The 17,526-nt window shown below is 38.7% G+C and overlaps 1 protein-coding gene across 8 annotated transcripts in view; it reads right to left on the bottom strand.

The window, feature by feature from the left end:
* The window catches only part of LOC5567168 (beta-amyloid-like protein), a 319,312-nt gene extending 303,789 nt beyond the window's left edge, over positions 1–15,523 (bottom strand). For 5 of the 8 annotated variants that reach the window (XM_021854046.1, XM_021854052.1, XM_021854053.1 and 2 more), the window contains exon 1: positions 14,577–15,523. In XM_021854046.1, the coding sequence (XP_021709738.1) occupies positions 14,577–14,645 (69 nt within the window). In that variant the 5' untranslated portion in view covers positions 14,646–15,523. The remainder of the gene's footprint in view (positions 1–14,576) is intronic. The other 3 variants (XM_021854047.1, XM_021854049.1, XM_021854050.1) reach the window with 3 other exon arrangements.
* Between the last annotated feature and the right edge of the window lie 2,003 nt (positions 15,524–17,526).

Raw genomic sequence — 17,526 nt, 5'->3', positions numbered from 1 at the left:
GTCTTCTGCTGCTTATTTTTCTTCTACTACATCTTCGGATTTCATTCTTCTTCATTTTCATCTTCAACTTTTTATTTTTCTTCTTAACATAACGAAACATAGTATGCTTCTCAACTAAGTGTTCTGAGAGCACTTCAACAGTTATAAACTGAGAGATTTCTTTGCCAAATTTACCATTTTCGCATAAGCCATATGCAGAGACAAAACTATTAGATCAAAATACTAATAATATTTTCTGCTACGATGCATCTTATCTAGGACTCCCTCCCACATACACTAACTCATAATATAAAAAGCGGGGTCAACCGTCATCGTTAGTGACAGCCGCTGTTACCGACTACCGTTGAAAAAAAAACTGCAGAAAGTAAGGCTTAGAACAAACAGCAAACAATGAAGCCCAACGAAATAAAATAAATATGCGCCTCTTGGATCGGAGAGTGATGCCAAACATGACGTAGAAGAAGGAAGAAACCAATTCTATTTATAAGCGCTGGGGCTGCAGCTGAACACATTCGATCCTTGGGGTTATTCATCAAATCAGTGAAATTTATTGAAAGATTACAAAGATTAATATTGTTTTTTAGTTTTTCAAATATCATCGAATATAACGATTATCAGAACATTCCAAATTTTTCCAAGGCAATGCGAAAATCTAACGATTTCTAGAAATCGTTATTCCCTTTGAACCCTTTGAAATCAAGAAACTATGGTCAATAATTTCATTAAGTATGTACCAGCCGTAAGAAATATCAATAATGTTTAAAGTCTGAAAACATTTTTTTTTTTTTCAAAATAACGATTTTGAACATTGGTTAACTGATATTGGAAATACAGTGATGTCCCGATTTTGTCAGCCACATGCTGCATTTAGATCGGGAACGCAAAATCGGGAAAGAGCTAAATGCTGAGTGGTAAAAGAGCAAAATATACTAATTCTCCAATTGAAAGCACATTATCGTACCTTATTTGATCATATGCAATATTTATGACATATTCATAAATAGAATAAAAAGATTTCAGTTTGTTATTCAAATAAATAAAAGTAATCAATAATTTCAAACTATGAGTATTTTTTGAAAACATTGTTAGGAATAATCCTACAATGCTTCTGTATAACATTTGTACATAAATGGATGAATTTTCTCCAAAATATTCTAGTTACAATATTTTTTTTGTTGTTCGAATCAGTGTAAACTAATGTATACATATTTTGCAATATATTTTGATTAAAAAAAGATGCTTTTTAATTTAAAAGTATTGAAATGTACCATTACTAGCATTAATAACAAGAACGAGAGTAGTATCATTCCTACTATACATAATAACATCCCATTTGTTTCAAGAACAGATTTTTGCAATTGGTGATCCACTTACCCCACCATGGTGAGACAAGTGGATCATTTGGCGCAAATTTTCAAGTCCCTCATACTCAATACACAAAAATCAGAAAAATCGAAATATTCGATGATTTGAACTATATTAGTCCCTCATTTGGTATCCACAGAAAAAAGTTTGAATTACATTATTCACGTTAGCTGTACATAACAATGAAGTTGACTATTGATTTTTCTGTATCCACTTACCCCATGGTACCTTATAGCATAGAACATGCTCGTTCGCTTCGATTTAGTATGAATCCATCTTTGGAAAACATTTTTCTGGATTGTTGATTCTAAATACCGAATATTAGCACTTCTAACTAGTGATCCATAATATGAACCAGGAAATGATTGTTCAATGGATAATGGATCACTTCCAAAGAATGTAGATTTCTGCCATTTTAAGCATTGGATTCGACATTTTCATGCAATAGCTCTAAGGATAAAACTAATAAAACATAAAAGTTTGTAAATTTGATTTTTTAGCAGATAAAAATGGGAGGAAAACTTGGTGTGGAGCGAAAACAGTTCATGTCTCAGTTACTACAATGCAGTATCATAAAAAAAGGCATTTTACCCTTGTTTCCAGCTCTAACACTGCTATTTTTTGCAATAATATGCGATGCATTGAGTTAAAAATCTATTTATTTTACGCACTGATCCGTAATATGTCACGGTTTCATCCATAATATAAAATTTTTATTTTTTTTTCAATCCTATTAAAATATTACACTCAAAACAGTTTACTAACCGAAGTTCCAATTTGAAACGATTCAATTCATGCTTTTAAATAAAAAATTTACGTTTTCCATGTCGATTTATTTAATTTTATACGTTGGACTCAACACTATTTTATCCATAACTGTGGGGTCATGGTAATAACAAAATCTGTTTCAAAATTTGTTCCAATTTAAAACATAATTATAAAACTTTTTTTTTTTAAATTGAAACAAATCGCTTATGAAAACTGACAAGAATAGTTATATTTTCGTTATATGTTAAACATGATGATTTACAGTTTAGTAAAATTAACATATTTTGTTTCAAATTTGTTCAGTCTAGTGGAAATTATGTAATATTTTTTATTATTTTATCTACTAACCAGTCAAAATTATAACATATTATGTTCGAAAAAAGCGCTAACTGAGTAACAAAATATTTTACAACTCTGTCCTGTAATCCACTGGTCGAGTTTCTTTTTTGCAGGTATGAAAAATGGACGCTCAGACAAGATCTTGATTCTTGAGATTCCAGTACGATTTTCAAAATTCTAGTGAAATTATGGTAGAATTTCGTGAATCCCAAGATTCTGTGGGGTTTTAGTGCAGTATATACAGGTGTGCATTTATCTGGAACGGTGAATAGCTATTAATCAAGATCATGCTGATGGTCATGGGATCGAACCCCGCCGATAGAGGAACTTCCGGATTGAAAATTTTCTCTACTTCTCAGAACAAAGAGTACTTCGTGCTTCTTTTTCCTTATGTTTATTTGGAAGGCAATCTGTGCAGTTCCTTTTTTATGTTTAACTCTCACACCGAGCAGATAGGAGAGTGCTCTGCTCTTAGTCCAATCAATTTCCATATAAGCCATGAGCCTCTGTAGCACGTACAGAGTAATTCCTATGTTCTTTTGACTTTAACTGTGAGCCGTGTGTTGGTGCTATCTTGCTCTCTCTAACTGGGAGCTTGAAAATAGGGCCCACAGTAAAAGTCTAACGTTTTATAGCATGCAAGGGCTTATAGTCCATGTGTCATGTGCTCCCCAAAGCACGGTTATCCATGCGGCGTCTTCTGGCGGCTGGACAGTTTTTTTTTGTGGAGGGGCTGGGAATCGAACCCATGATCATCCGCTTATGAAGCGAAAGCGTAACCTCAAGACTACGGACCCCCTTTACTTCAAGCTTGTCACAGTTGAAAATAAAGCTCTCAGTTAATTTATGTGGAAATTCTCATAAGAAAGAAAAGCTGAGAAGCAGGTTTTATCGCAGATAGGACATTACGCAGTTTGTAGTAAAAAGAAGGTATTCAAAATCAGGCATTTATATGGTATTCTCGGTATTCCGGCAGAACTTTGAAAATTTTGGAAGTATCCCTAGAACTCATGGAATAAAGAATTTTTTCTCATTACAATTGCTGATTTTTGGTAAGATTCATTGGAATTTTGGTTGAAATCAATGGTTTTCGGTAGAAATCATTAGGTATTCAGCGGTGTTTTTTACATTCAGATAAAAGTTCTAAGTTTCCGATGTCTAAGACAAAGAAATTCCTAGAATTTTGACAGAAATCCAGGATCTTAGAATTCCTACGAATTTCGTGATTCAAAAATTTCTACGAAAATTTCAAATTCTAACAAAAAATCGCGTACTATGAAGTTAACTACCAGTTACTTGTAGGAATTGTTTTTTTATTACTAATACAAACAAGCAACTCCTATCCCTACCTCCTCGTGGTACTGGCCGGGGTACGAGTAACCTTGGGGAAGATCGGGTAACCAACCCCCGGTGGGAACTTTGGTCGTATGCTGACAGGGAAGGGGGGTTTGCTTCTGCGAACCTTGAGCGTCTGTACTCCATGTTAGGAGCGGCTCACAACAGCGTCTGTTCCCCATGTCAGGGGCGGCTGATCATCGTCCGAGTGCCAGAGAAGGACTCTAAGCTAAACTGCGCACTATGGCCCTCCGAACATTTAGGGGGAATGGTCCTCCGGAAATCTAGGGGGTTGGTGTCAGGCCCTGCAAGCCAGCCGTAAAAATACACTAGCACAGGAACGTCAACGAGAGAATACGGACCGGAACAATCGGCAAAGACCACAGCGACGAAAATGGACTAGCGATTGGAAACTCGGTACGTGGAACTGCAAATCTCTCAACTTCATCGGAAGCACACGCATACTCTCCGATGTACTGAAGATCCGCGGTTTCGACATCGTAGCGCTGCAGGAGGTGTGCTGGACAGGTTCGATGGTGCGAACATTTAGAGGTGATCATACCAACACACGTGAGCTGGGAACAGCTTTTATAGTGATGGGTGATATGCAGAGGCGCGTGATCGGGTGGTGGCCGATCAACGAAAGAATGTGCAAGTTGAGGCTCAAAGGCCGATTCTTCAACTTCAGCATCATAAATGTGCATAGCCCTCACTCCGGAAGCACTGATGATGACAAGGACGCATTTTACGCGCAGCTCGAACGCGGGTACGACCGCTGCCCAAGCCACGACGTCAAGATCATCATAGGAGACTTAAACGCTCAGGTTGGCCAGGAGGAGGAGTTCAGACCGACGATTGGAAATTTCAGCGCCCACCGGCTGACGAACGAGAACGGCCTTCGACTGATAGATTTTGCCGCCTCCAAGAACATGGCCATTTGCAGCACCTACTTCCAGCACAGCCTCCCGTATCGATACACCTGGAGATCACCACTGCAGACGGAATCACAAATCGACCACGTTTTGATCGATGGACGGCACTTCTCCGATATTACCGACGTCAGAACCTATCGTGGCGCTAACATTGACTCCGACCACTACCTGGTGATGGTGAAACTGCGCCAAAAACTATCCGTCATTAACAATGTACGGTATCGACGCCCGCCTCGGTATAACCTAGCGCGACTGGCCCAACCGAACGTCGCTGCCGCATACGCGCAGCATCTCGAGGTAGCGTTGCCGGAAGAGGGCGAGCTTGACGAAGCCCCTCTTGAGGACTGCTGGAGCAACATAAAAGCAGCCATCAACAACGCAGCCGAGAGCATCGTCGGGTACGTGGAAAGGAGGACATGTGACGATTGGTTCGACGAAGAATGCAGGCAGGTTTTGGAGGAGAAGGATGCAGCGCGACAAAACGTGGAGCGATATAAAAGAAAACGAAAGCAGCAAACCCGCCTATTCCGGGACAAAAAGCGCTGCCTGGAAGAAGCGGAATGTGAAGAAATGGAACAGCTGCATCGTTCACAAGAAACGCGAAAGTTCTACGAGAAGCTTAACGCATCCCGAAAAGGCTTCGTGACGCGAGCCGAAATGTGTAGGGATAAAGACGGAAGCATCTTGACGGACGGACGTGAGGTGATTGAAAGGTGGAAGCAGTACTACGATGAACACCTGAATGGCACGGAGAACACAGGCGCCGAGGGTCACGACAGCGGAGGAAGTGGCTATGTCAGCACGGCGGATGAAGGAAACCAACCTGCCCCCACATTGAGGGAAGTTAAGGATGCCATTAACCAGCTCAAGAATAACAAGGCCGCTGGTAAGGATGGTATTGGAGCTGAACTCATCAAAATGGGCCCGGAGAGGTTGGCAGCCTGTCTGCACCGGCTGATCGTCAGAATCTGGGAAACGGAACAGCTGCCTGAGGAGTGGAAGCAAGGGGTCATATGTCCCATCTACAAGAAGGGCGACAAACTGGAATGTGAAAACTATCGTGCGATCACTATCCTGAATGCCGCCTACAAAGTGCTATCCCAGATTATCTTCCGTCGTCTATCACCAATAACAAATGAGTTTGTGGGAAGTTATCAAGCTGGTTTCATCAACGGCCGCTCGACAACGGACCAAATCTTCACTGTAAATCCTCCACAAATGCCGTGAATACCAAGTCCCAACGCATCACTTGTTCATCGATTTCTAAGCGGCTTATGATAGCATCGACCGCGAAGAGCTATGGAAAATCATGGACGAGTACAGCTTTCCCGGGAAGCTCACAAGACTAATAAGAGCAATGATGGACGGTGTGCAGAATAGCGTGAAGATTTCGGGCGAACATTCCAGTTCGTTCGAATCCCGCCTGGGACTTCGACAGGGTGATGGACTTTCGTGCCTGCTGTTCAACATCACGCTAGAAGGTGTCATGCGGAGAGCCGGGTTCAATAACCGAGGTACGATTTTCACAAGATCCAGCCAATTTGTTTGCTTCGCGGATGATATGGATATTGTCGGCAGAACATTTGGAACGGTGGCAGACGTGTACACCCGCCTGAAACGCGAGGCAGCAAAAGTTGGACTGGTGGTGAATGCGTCAAAAACAAAGTACATGCTGATAGGCGGAACCGAGCGCGACAGAGCCCGCCTGGGAAGCAGTGTTACGATAGACGGGGATACTTTTGAGGTGGTTGATGAGTTCGTCTACCTCGGATCCTTGTTAACGGCTGATAACAACGTTAGTCGTGAAATACGGAGACGCATCATCAGTGGAAGTCGCGCCTACTATGGGCTCCAGAAGAAGCTGCGGTCGAGAAAGATTCACCCTCGCACCAAATGTACCATGTACAAAACGCTTATAAGACCGGTAGTCCTCTATGGACATGAAGCATGGACCATGCTGGAAGAGGACCTGCAAGCACTTGGAGTGTTCGAACGAAGGGTGCTTAGGAAGATCTTTGGCGGAGTACAGGAAAACGGTGTGTGGCGGCGGAGAATGTACCACGAGCTCGCTAGGCTCTACGGCGAACCCAGTATCCAGAAGGTTGCGAAAGCCGGAAGGGTGCGCTGGGCAGGACATGTTGCAAGACTACCGGACAACAATCCTGCAAAGATGGTGTTCGCGTCGAATCCGGTTGGCACAAGAAGGCGAGGAGCACAGCGAGCGAGGTGGCTTGATCAGGAGCAACAAGATCTGGAGAACGTGGGCCAAAATCGAAGTTGGAGAGACACAGCCATGGACCGAGTAAATTGGCGTAACATTGTTAACGAGGTTTTATCAAATTAATTGATGTAACATCAACTAAATAAATAATAACAAACAAGCTGTTTACTGTACATATTTTTTTAAAAACGTCAGTGTTGACAACAAGCATTACTGATGTTTTGAGTTTTTCCATTGCTAAGAATACACAGCCATGTTGAGAGCATTGCAGATTAGTTTACTGAGAAAAAGAATCTCATGTTCTGTTCCGTGAAGATACATCATGTTTAGTAAATGTGAACCAGTTAATAACATAAAGTTATTGTTTTGAGTTCAACTTCCCAGGGTAAAGTGTATCTTTGTGCATACTACAGCATAGACTGACTGTACATGTCAATAGTTGCTGCTCCGTAATTGATCGGAGCTGGTAAGAATTACATTTCGATCCAAATGAATAAGAAGCAGAACTTTCTGCTTACTTTCGGAGTGAACATTTTAGCAGATCTCACATTATTGATCAATAACGGTATCGGCCAATTCCTAACAGTCAGCTTGGATGGGGACGGAATGTTAGGGTGTAATGATCGTTGCTTCTAGATACCGAGAATACCTCTGATTATCCACAATCACCAAGGGAAGGGTGTTAATTAATGAGGTAGGAAACAGATCTGAGAGTCACCTTTGGTAGGTGATGTGATCTATGAATAGAAAGGAAAATTATTACTCTTACTTCAAACTCGTTTCACATATTGGTTCCGCGGTGAAAATATATTGGTGGAAGATTAACAGGGTATGTCGACATAACTACACAATGTCGAATCAATCAAATTATTAGTAATGACGAAAAAAAAAGTATGTGTACGCTAAAATTATATGAAACAGTAATAAGCATTAACATCGACGAAATACATACACGTAACATTTCCACGATAAAAATGTGTTATCATAAGCATGAAACGAGCTCACCAGTTGTTATTCATCAACTGAACAAGAATATCTTATTGCATTCACAAAACGTGATTATTGGTCTAAATTTCATCATTTATGAAGCGAATGTGTCACAAATATGTAACGAAATCAAAGGACCACACACTACTTTATAGAGTATCGTCGTGCTTGCCAGTTGATATACGAATTCAAAACTTGTCATTCGTCAAAGAAATCTCTCAGTTAACAACTGTGGAAGTAGTCATAAGTTGATAAGCAGGCTCTAATACACATGTCATTTCAATCTGTAAAACAAGAACTGTAATTAATGAAAAATTTACAGACTGAAAAATTAATTTCACTGAAATCATTTATTTTTGTGAAAAATTTAGTGAAAAGTATGTGACCGCGATAAAGTCGCGAAATTTTTATTTTATCGTTCTAGTCACCCACGAAATTTCAATTATTTTGCCGCGAATTTCCATCGTCCCTACTTATAAGTAGAAGCAAAGTCTGAAATTATGGTATATCTTAACTGTTCCTACTATACCCCGCATTTAAGTTAAGTGCCCTTTGAGAGTTTTTACAGCTCGGAATTTAAACCGATTTTATTTATGGCTAATCGGTAGAACCATAATACTGAATATTGAAATATTGAATATTCAAATATTGAAAAATTATTTAAAATATTAAATAAATATGTTGCTTAAAATGCTCGATTCTCATTCGATGTCTATACATATAACAATTTGAATATTTCATATTCTCCCAATATCAAGCTATCATAGAAAAAGAATCTGACGATATTAAATTTATTCCAATGCTGTTTTCCGTTAGTAACAATTGTTCCCCCCCAAAGAAAGAGGTGCACTTTGCGAAAAAGGGCCACGTGATTATTGAGCTGAAATCGAATTCAGGTTAAATTCTGCGTTCATGAGTCCTCTCATGGCGCGCCCTAACTAGAGATCAGGGAGTCGTGAGTTCGATTCTCACTGAGAAGACGTGTAAATTTTTCGCAAAACTTCACATCAATTTGTCCATTTAATCCAATTGCAAACTATATGTAATGTTTAGCTTTTCGGTAGTTGTTAAAATTCATAATTTTACGAAAAAAAGGTCATTATAAATTAAATGCTTGTATATCGACTTAGAATAGTAAAAAATTATAATAACTACCGAAAATCTGGACATAGCATATAATTTGGCATTTGGGTTAAATGGACAAATTGAAATAAAATTAGCAAAAAAGTCACACATCTACTCGATGAGAATCAAACTCATAACTTCCAATCAACTAGATGGGGCGCATTACCGCTACGTCACTAGAGGACCCATGAACGCATTAGTAAACATATGGATTGTTAATTTTATGAAGTGGACACCTTGTGCATGCTACATCTTTTAAATTCAAAATGCATATAAATTAAATTTCACACGAGTAAGGCTGAAAAACTCGACAATCTTTATGTTTAATTTTTTAAACGAGCTTATTTTTCAAAAACATCATCAATAAGAAGCCTCCTAAAAAAAATCTAGTGATTTTTGGAGCAAAAAGGTTTCTTAAATTGATAATAACAATTTTCGTTAATTTATTTAGGGAATATGTTTAACCCATTAACGCCCAAGGTATCTAGAAATTGAAATTTGGCTCCGTATTTGTCATTGATTGTCGATTTTCATTAATCAAACCTTTTTTCTTAAAATAATCATTTCTATAGAGGGGATCCAAAAAAAATCTTAAAAGTGTGTAGTCAATATCTAGTTACTTTAAAACAACAACAAGATGTGATTTAATTTGGTTTTGACAGACAAATCAATTGTATATCTATCAAATCCACAGTAAACTATCATCTTGAAGACAAGAACCTTTAAAAACCATAAATCTGAGAGGGGAAATAGTTTTTTTTTTTCAAAAGCGCAATGGACACTGAACAGCTCCGAACACGACCATGAATCACTTTAGCTTTGTTTACTCGCGAGCACGACAGATGCGAGTAAATCAGCACTCTGATACTTGCGAGGAATTTGTTTTGTTATTCCGGTTCCGTACAAATATTTTCGCGTTACCTTTTAGCGATTTTTCGTGCATAGACACTAGTGCATGTGCGTTACTATGTGGCGAGTAGCGAATCAGGCCATACATGTAGCCCATTGTTTGCTTTGTCTCGTGAGTAATACATAGACATGCATACTTACATATTCATAAATTTATCATCATACACACCCACACACTTGATAAGCAGTATCCAATTATAACGTAACGCTAAAATTGGAAATTTTCGACCCCCTTCTCCCTCCGTAACACTTTTTGCATGAACATTTTCAAAATTTTGTGTGAGTCATAGCTCTATCAACCACCAACAACAATCCTCCTTCCTCACTTTTCAAGCGTTACGTTATTTGTGGACAACGCCATACCAAAAGTGAAGCAAAATCACACCTGAAAATATTATCATTTAGGAAATTATCAGTTCTGTAAGCTTTCATATAAGTCTTCAAAGAGATATTACCAAGTGATAACATTTTTATCATACTATTTTTAGTCATTCAAATTATTAACACGCAAAGTGGCTAGTGTTTGATAACGATCCAAACATATATTTGATATTATTTTCATTGATGCCAAACAAAAGTGTTTTCTTCAGTCCAACGACAGTCCAATATTTTGACTCCATCTATGCTTCACAGACGTGATTTTACTGTCAGCTGCTTCTGAATATTCTTGAATATCTGTAGTCAACATCTCACGTCTATCACGTTGGAGTCACTGTATCAATAATGCATACTTGTCGTTCTGTAGCACTTTCGTGTTCATAAAATTACCATTTTCCTTATTTGACGGCTAAAAAAGCATGTGTTGCTTTTCTTTTTCCATATTTGACGGCTAAAAAAGCATGTGTTGCTAGCTTTCAAAATAGTTCATGGTTCATACAAAAGATTTAACGAGGTTACATGCACCCAAAAAGAGCATATTGTTGCCCAACTCGACAGTAGGTATTCATTGTTTTAGTCAAGACGGACTAATTTCTGATTTAGCGATTCCTTGATGTTTCACACGGGGGTGGGACATTTCGCATAAGGACGTTTCACATACGAACATTTGGCATAATCAGAATTATATGCCTTCTTTAAAATGCTACCTGTTCTTGTATAAAACTACATTATGCGAAACGTCCATTATGCCAAACGTCCGTATGTGAAACGTCCTTATACGAAACGTCTTTATGCGAAATGGGTCACCCCCGTTTCACACATAGAGTCAATTCTCAACTAATAAGTTTATAGCGGAAAAGGTCAACTTTCCCACAGACACCATATTTATTTCTCATCACTAGGGACAATGGAAATTCGCGATTTCGCGGAAGCCGCGAATTCCGCAAAATTTAGCCTTCACCGCGAAATTTGAGAAATCCCGTGAAATGCCGCGAAATTAGTCAAATTTGGAGAAGTTTTATGAAAATCACAGTGAATTCCAGTTTTTTTTTTGCTGATAAAAATGGTATATTTATTTAAAATTCCGAAGTTCTAACTTGGATGTCTTTTTGGTTGGCTACCTGAGTTTTATATTATGACTCTGATAAATTAAACTCATCTCCTTAATTCGTAAAATAAAGACTGTATTTAATTAAATTCCTAGAAATTTGCACATATACACGCTATTTTCATCGAAAATGTGAATTTTTGGTTAAATTCGCCAAAAGTATGGGACCGCGACAAAGCCGCGAAATTTTGAATTAATCGCCTTGGTCAGACGCGAAATTTCCAAAATTTTGCCGCGAATTTCCATTCTCCCTACTCATCACTTAACATTAATAGTGGCGAACAAAATATTTGCGGCTAGTGCCATTCAGGGAGCAATTTAAGAACTAATATGATTTTAGCCTATTAGATCTCATTTAGTTGTTCAACTTTGTCGAAGACACCAGCTTAGTATCTAATCATTGGACTTAGATATAAGCGCATAAAACATTTTCCTCCTTTTTTTAACCAATAAGTTTTTAGACAATAGGTCTCATTTATTTGATTAACTCTGTCGACACAAAATTTGTTTAAGGTGAATTAGTCTCAATAAGTTGTTCAACTTTGTATCCAATAACTAAATACATAGCCAAATGCTATGTTTGCTCATTTGTGTAATTTTGGGAGTGATATTCTAAATAGTAAGGTTTCGGGCGAATAAGTCGCATTCAGCTGATTAGATTTGTCAAAGACACCTACTTTATGTGTCATCACTGAACAGAGATATAAGCTAATTAAATGTTTACCCACTAGCGCCATCTCGAGACTGATTTCCAAACAAATAAGGTTTTAAGCGAAGAGGTCTCATTTAGTTGAACAACTCTGTCAAAAACACCTACTTTGTATCTCTTCACTGGACTGAGATAAGACCAAATAAAATCTTTGCCAACTAATACCATCTCGGGAGTGCTTTCCGAACTAATAAAGTTTCAAGCGAACAGGTCTCATATAGTTGATCAACTTTGTCGAAGACACCACCCTTAAATCTCATCACTAGACTGTGGTATTAGCAAATAAAATGTGTTCCCACTAGCGTCATCTTTAAAGTGATTTGCAAACTAATGAGGTTTCAGGTTTTTTGTACGCCGAAAATCTATTTCAGATATTGCTTTCTCATGCAACTTTGATTGGCACGTCACCTGGTGAGTGAATTCTGAATTTAAACATTCACCAATTTGCAGAACCCAGTTTTCTTCTAAACCTTTTCATTGCCAAGATAATGGAACTACAAGTACTGTTCTATTTATAAGACGCTGGGCGTTCGGGGCTTATGTTCAATTTTTGGTGCGAATATGGGTTAAATGTAAAAGTAACTGAAATGAGTAGAATTTTTAGGTTTAAAGTACATCCTGACGAAAATACTAATATAGTCTTTATATAGAAAACAACTTCAAGGCCTTCATAAAGTTGTTCTTATTTAAAGCACAATAGAGAAAATTGCTACATTTTCAGAAAAATTCCAAAAGCACAAGGAAAATAATCAAATTGGCAACACTGCTGTAATGAAACCGAATTTATTTGCTACGTATTGTTTTCATAATATGTTAGTCTGGAATTACCGATCAAAACATTTTGAGAAAAGCGTTTACAAATTCTTGTAGATCGTTAAATATGCATACATGCTTTTAAAAGTTTTAGATTTTTTTAAAAATCCACAAAAAAAAATCAAATGTAAACGTTAGAGGCCGCCTATTAATTACATAAGGAGTTCTGTAGAAAATAGGGTTTTTCAGATTTCTTACGCGTCAAAAAAAATATTTTTATTTCCATACAAAAAACCTTATCACAGGGAAACGGGGGTTGAAAAAAACCAATAATTGTTTTACGAAAATAATGAATGCGGTTAAAACTCGCAATTTAGTAGTCGCTCTGGATTTGACAGAAGCAAACCGATTTGACTCAAAATTTGTCCGTAAATTCAAGTTCGTATAAACATTTTAAGAATTTCAACTTAAAAGAAAGTACGTAATTTTAAACAATCTTACTCACATTTTTGCTGGATTCCATACAAAATTCATATTAAGTAGTCATATATGTCATCTCTTAAGTTTTTTATTGGAGAGCACGATTCGTTTTGCTCATTTCCTTCTGTTTTCTTCAGAAAAGCGTGACAAATTGTACAAATGTTTTGTAGATTTCATATGAAAAATTTGACATAGGGGAGAGGAGGTTGAACCCCAGAAACTAATAATGTTGTTCTATAATTTTGGACATTACAAAAACATCGTGACAGAAAGTGCAAAAATATTTAAGAACATCTAACATTTGTGGGCTTCGTGGCCGTTGCGGTTAGCGGCGAAGTCTTTTAGGCGTATTGTGCCACGTGATGTGGGTTCGATTCCCGCTTCAGTCGGTGGAAACTTTTCATCTAACGAGAAATTCATCACTGAACTACTGGGAGTTCCTTGTTGTCCGTTGCCTAATCGTCGTAACCATCCAGTCTGTACAGCCTTTGGCTGAAGACGGTGTAAATTGTCTTTCTTATTTATTTCGTTATGATTTTCTTTCCTAAATAGACACAGATCACTGTAAAAATATTCTGCGTGTCAGTATATTTTATATACAATATCGTGTTTAATAATCTGAAACGCAAATATATACATCGAATGCACAACCTTCCCGTGAGCATTAGAATAAACCCATGCAAAAGTTAGACGTCTGGCAACCCTCACACAGGATGACGCAGCGAGCTCGGGTCGGAAAAACTGTACAAAAGTCACTTCGTCAAGAACGAGGGTCAAATGTCGTGTCTTGTTGCCATAAGAGAGACATTTTTGCAGGAAAGGAAAATAATGGTCACTGTTTTCTGTCTCATCTCTTATTTTCCTTCCATCAAGCAGGTGTAGAACGTTCCATGCAGAATAATGGACCGTGTTGTGATATTTTGACGTTTCCAGCAGAACGGATCGATAATCCGTGCTGTTCCACAATAATAGCGCATTGTTTTGAAGAAATGCCCCCTTGAGCACCATGAGACATTCTACGAAATGTCAAGAGGGTGTTTCACTGCTCCACATTTACAAGGGTTGCGAGGTATGAATGCAGCTTTTCGGCAAGCAAATATGTTGCGACTTCGCTAGTCCTAGATACATAAATGGGGTTTAGCATTGAGAAAACATGGTTATCCTTGCCTGAACTTGATACGTCGTACTCCACGTTACGACGAATATCGCCAACGCCGCTAGCCACCGGGACATCATTTCCGCTATTCTATATCAAAACCACTTCAAACTTTATTCACAAATAGCTGTATGTCACTGCACAGTTGTGTTGTAATTTTTTTATTATCTGAAACACACGATCCGTGAAATCGATTTTCTCGTCACTGTGTTTTCCTTGTTTTAACTTTTCCTATTCTTCCACTTTTCTTCGCCTCGTAACAGGCTCCACTCAACTACAGCGCATCCGGCCAGTCAGCAGAAGAAGAAACTAACAAAATGAATTAGAAAAATAGAAAGTAAAAATCCTTCACTGGATCGATTCAACAATGCACACCAATATTACTGCAAAGGCGAAAGAACGGAAATCGTAATCACATTACAAATCGATTTTATCTCGATACGTCTTCGATTCTTGGTGTATCCTTGGGGCGAAAATTTTTCCACACTCGATTCACCCGGAAACTGGTCACAGCCCGACTTTTCCGTTCTTTATCTTTTCGCTCCGACTAATCCTTTGCTGCAATCTGATGACACACACGTTAAGCGCCGGGTCACAGAAATCCAAGGAACTTTGCTCGATGGCCTCAGGCCCAATCCTGCGATTTCTCTTACAGTGGTGGTCTGCCGCAACGTTTCCTGTCTTTTTTTCTGTCAATTCGACCAAACACGTTTCAATCTAGAAGATATGAATCACGCACCGAGGGTACCGTTTTTCTTCCTTTTTCCTTCCACCTGCTAACCCAACCCAACCCAAAACGGTTACTTCCTCCTTCACACAAGGGGAACAATACACCGAAGAAGGAAAGTGACCACCAATATGAGTCAGTCAGTTGGTTAATTTTACACGTCGGTCGAACGGTTCGCTTAGATGTTTCACCAGACAACACGAGTTCGGAACTGGTAGAAGTTTCCAATTCGTGTTCCAGTGAAATGCAAATGGTGGAAAGAATAGAATCCACCATCGGCCGGAGCTGGCGAGAGAAGAGCATAAAAACGGGCGCAAGTTCTCGCGCCAGACGACAACGACACATAAAGGAAGGGTGAAACCGATTGGGTGGTGGTGTCCCGAGAAAAGCGTGGAATGAAAACGTGGACAATATTTGACTCTTATGTAAGAATGCATGAGATATACAGTGAGAGGCAAAATAAAGTGCCCACCTTACCAGTTTTCGAATTTCTCTCATTGATTTGGTTCAAATTAAAGTTAACACACCTAAATCTTTTGTGATATTTTATTTTTGATGTTCTTTTAAAGTTGCACTTACGAAATTTTGATAAAAAAAAGAATTTTACTTAAAGAAAAAGAAAATCAATTTGTATTGAAAAAAAAGTAGTGACAAAAATAAGTGCCCACTTCCTTCTTGGCCCCAGAAAAGATGATTTAAGAAAAATAAAAAGCAATTTAATAGTTAATGTGTCCTCCTTTGGCCTTAAGGACTTGCTGGAGGCTCTTCGGCATGCTTTTCACCAGGTTTTGTAGGTGTTGTGGATCTAGTTCTTCCCAGGCGCGCTCCAAGGCTTCAAAATAATTATTTTTGTTGGTAACACCAGTTTTTTCAACCCTAGCATCGAGAATCGCCCACAAATTCTCGATGGGGTTGAGGTCTGGGCTTTGTGGAGGCCATTCCAGCGGTTTAATCCGACAAGACCGGAAGAAAGACTTGGTCTTCTTTCCAGTATGCTTCGGGTCGTTGTTCTAGAGAAATATGAATTTCTCTTCAAGGCCCGTCTGGATCAGCGAAACCTCCAGATTTTCCAGCAAGATGTTAATGTAGGAATCTGCCGTCATTATTCCGTCGATTTTCACGACGCTTCCTACTCCACTCCATGAAAAACACCCCCAGACCATCACATTTCATCACATCACACTTCCATGCGTCACCGTTCCTTGGATGTGGCGCTCCTGAAGCTCGAGCTGTCTAACCGAGAGCGGCGGGCTCGTGTGTGATGCAGAACACCACATCCAAGGAACGGTGAAGCATGGAGGAGGAAATGTGATGGTCTGGGGGTGTTTTTCATGGAGTGGAGTAGAAAACCTCGTGAAAATCGACGGAATAATGATGGCAGATTCCTACATTAACATCTTGCTGGAAAATCTGGAGGTTTCGCTGATCCAGACGGGCCTTGAAGAGAAATTCATATTTCTCTAGAACAACGACCCGAAGCATACTGGAAAGAAGACCAAGTCTTTTTTCCGGTCTTGTCGGATTAAACCGCTGGAATGGCCTCCACAAAGCCCAGACCTCAACCCCATCGAGAATTTGTGGGCGATTCTCGATGCCAGGGTTGAAAAAACTGGTGTTACCAACAAAAATAATTATTTTGAAGCCTTGGAGCGCGCCTGGGAAGAACTAGATCCACAACACCTACAAAACCTGGTGAAAAGCATGCCGAAGAGCCTCCAGCAAGTCCTTAAGGCCAAAGGAGGACACATTAACTATTAAATTGCTTTTTATTTTTCTTAAATCATCTTTTCTGGGGCCAAGAAGGAAGTGGGCACTTATTTTTGTCACTACTTTTTTTTCAATACAAATTGATTTGCTTTTTCTTTAAGTAAAATTCTTTTTTTTATCAAAATTTCGTAAGTGCAACTTTAAAAGAACATCAAAAATAAAATATCACAAAAGATTTAGGTGTGTTAACTTTAATTTGAACCAAATCAATGAGAGAAATTCGAAAACTGGTAAGGTGGGCACTTTATTTTGCCTCTCACTGTACTCTATATTGAATCAAATAAAACTGATCGTAGACAAAGTATTTTTAGAAATCAATTACTTCTGATTTTGCATTAGTACCATGATGAAACTAATTATGCTGTGAATACCATTTAATTACAACATTCGTTTCTCGCATAACCTGTGATCTCGCCATAAAAGCCATTGGTAAACGAGTATGTAGCTTGTTGTTACCGAGCAAACGA

This window comes from Aedes aegypti, chromosome 3, assembly GCF_002204515.2.
Source record: "Aedes aegypti strain LVP_AGWG chromosome 3, AaegL5.0 Primary Assembly, whole genome shotgun sequence".
Lineage (NCBI taxonomy): Eukaryota > Metazoa > Arthropoda > Insecta > Diptera > Culicidae > Aedes > Aedes aegypti.
The sequence above is the reverse complement of the archived record's forward strand: the minus strand, read 5'-3'. Positions and strand labels throughout refer to the sequence as shown.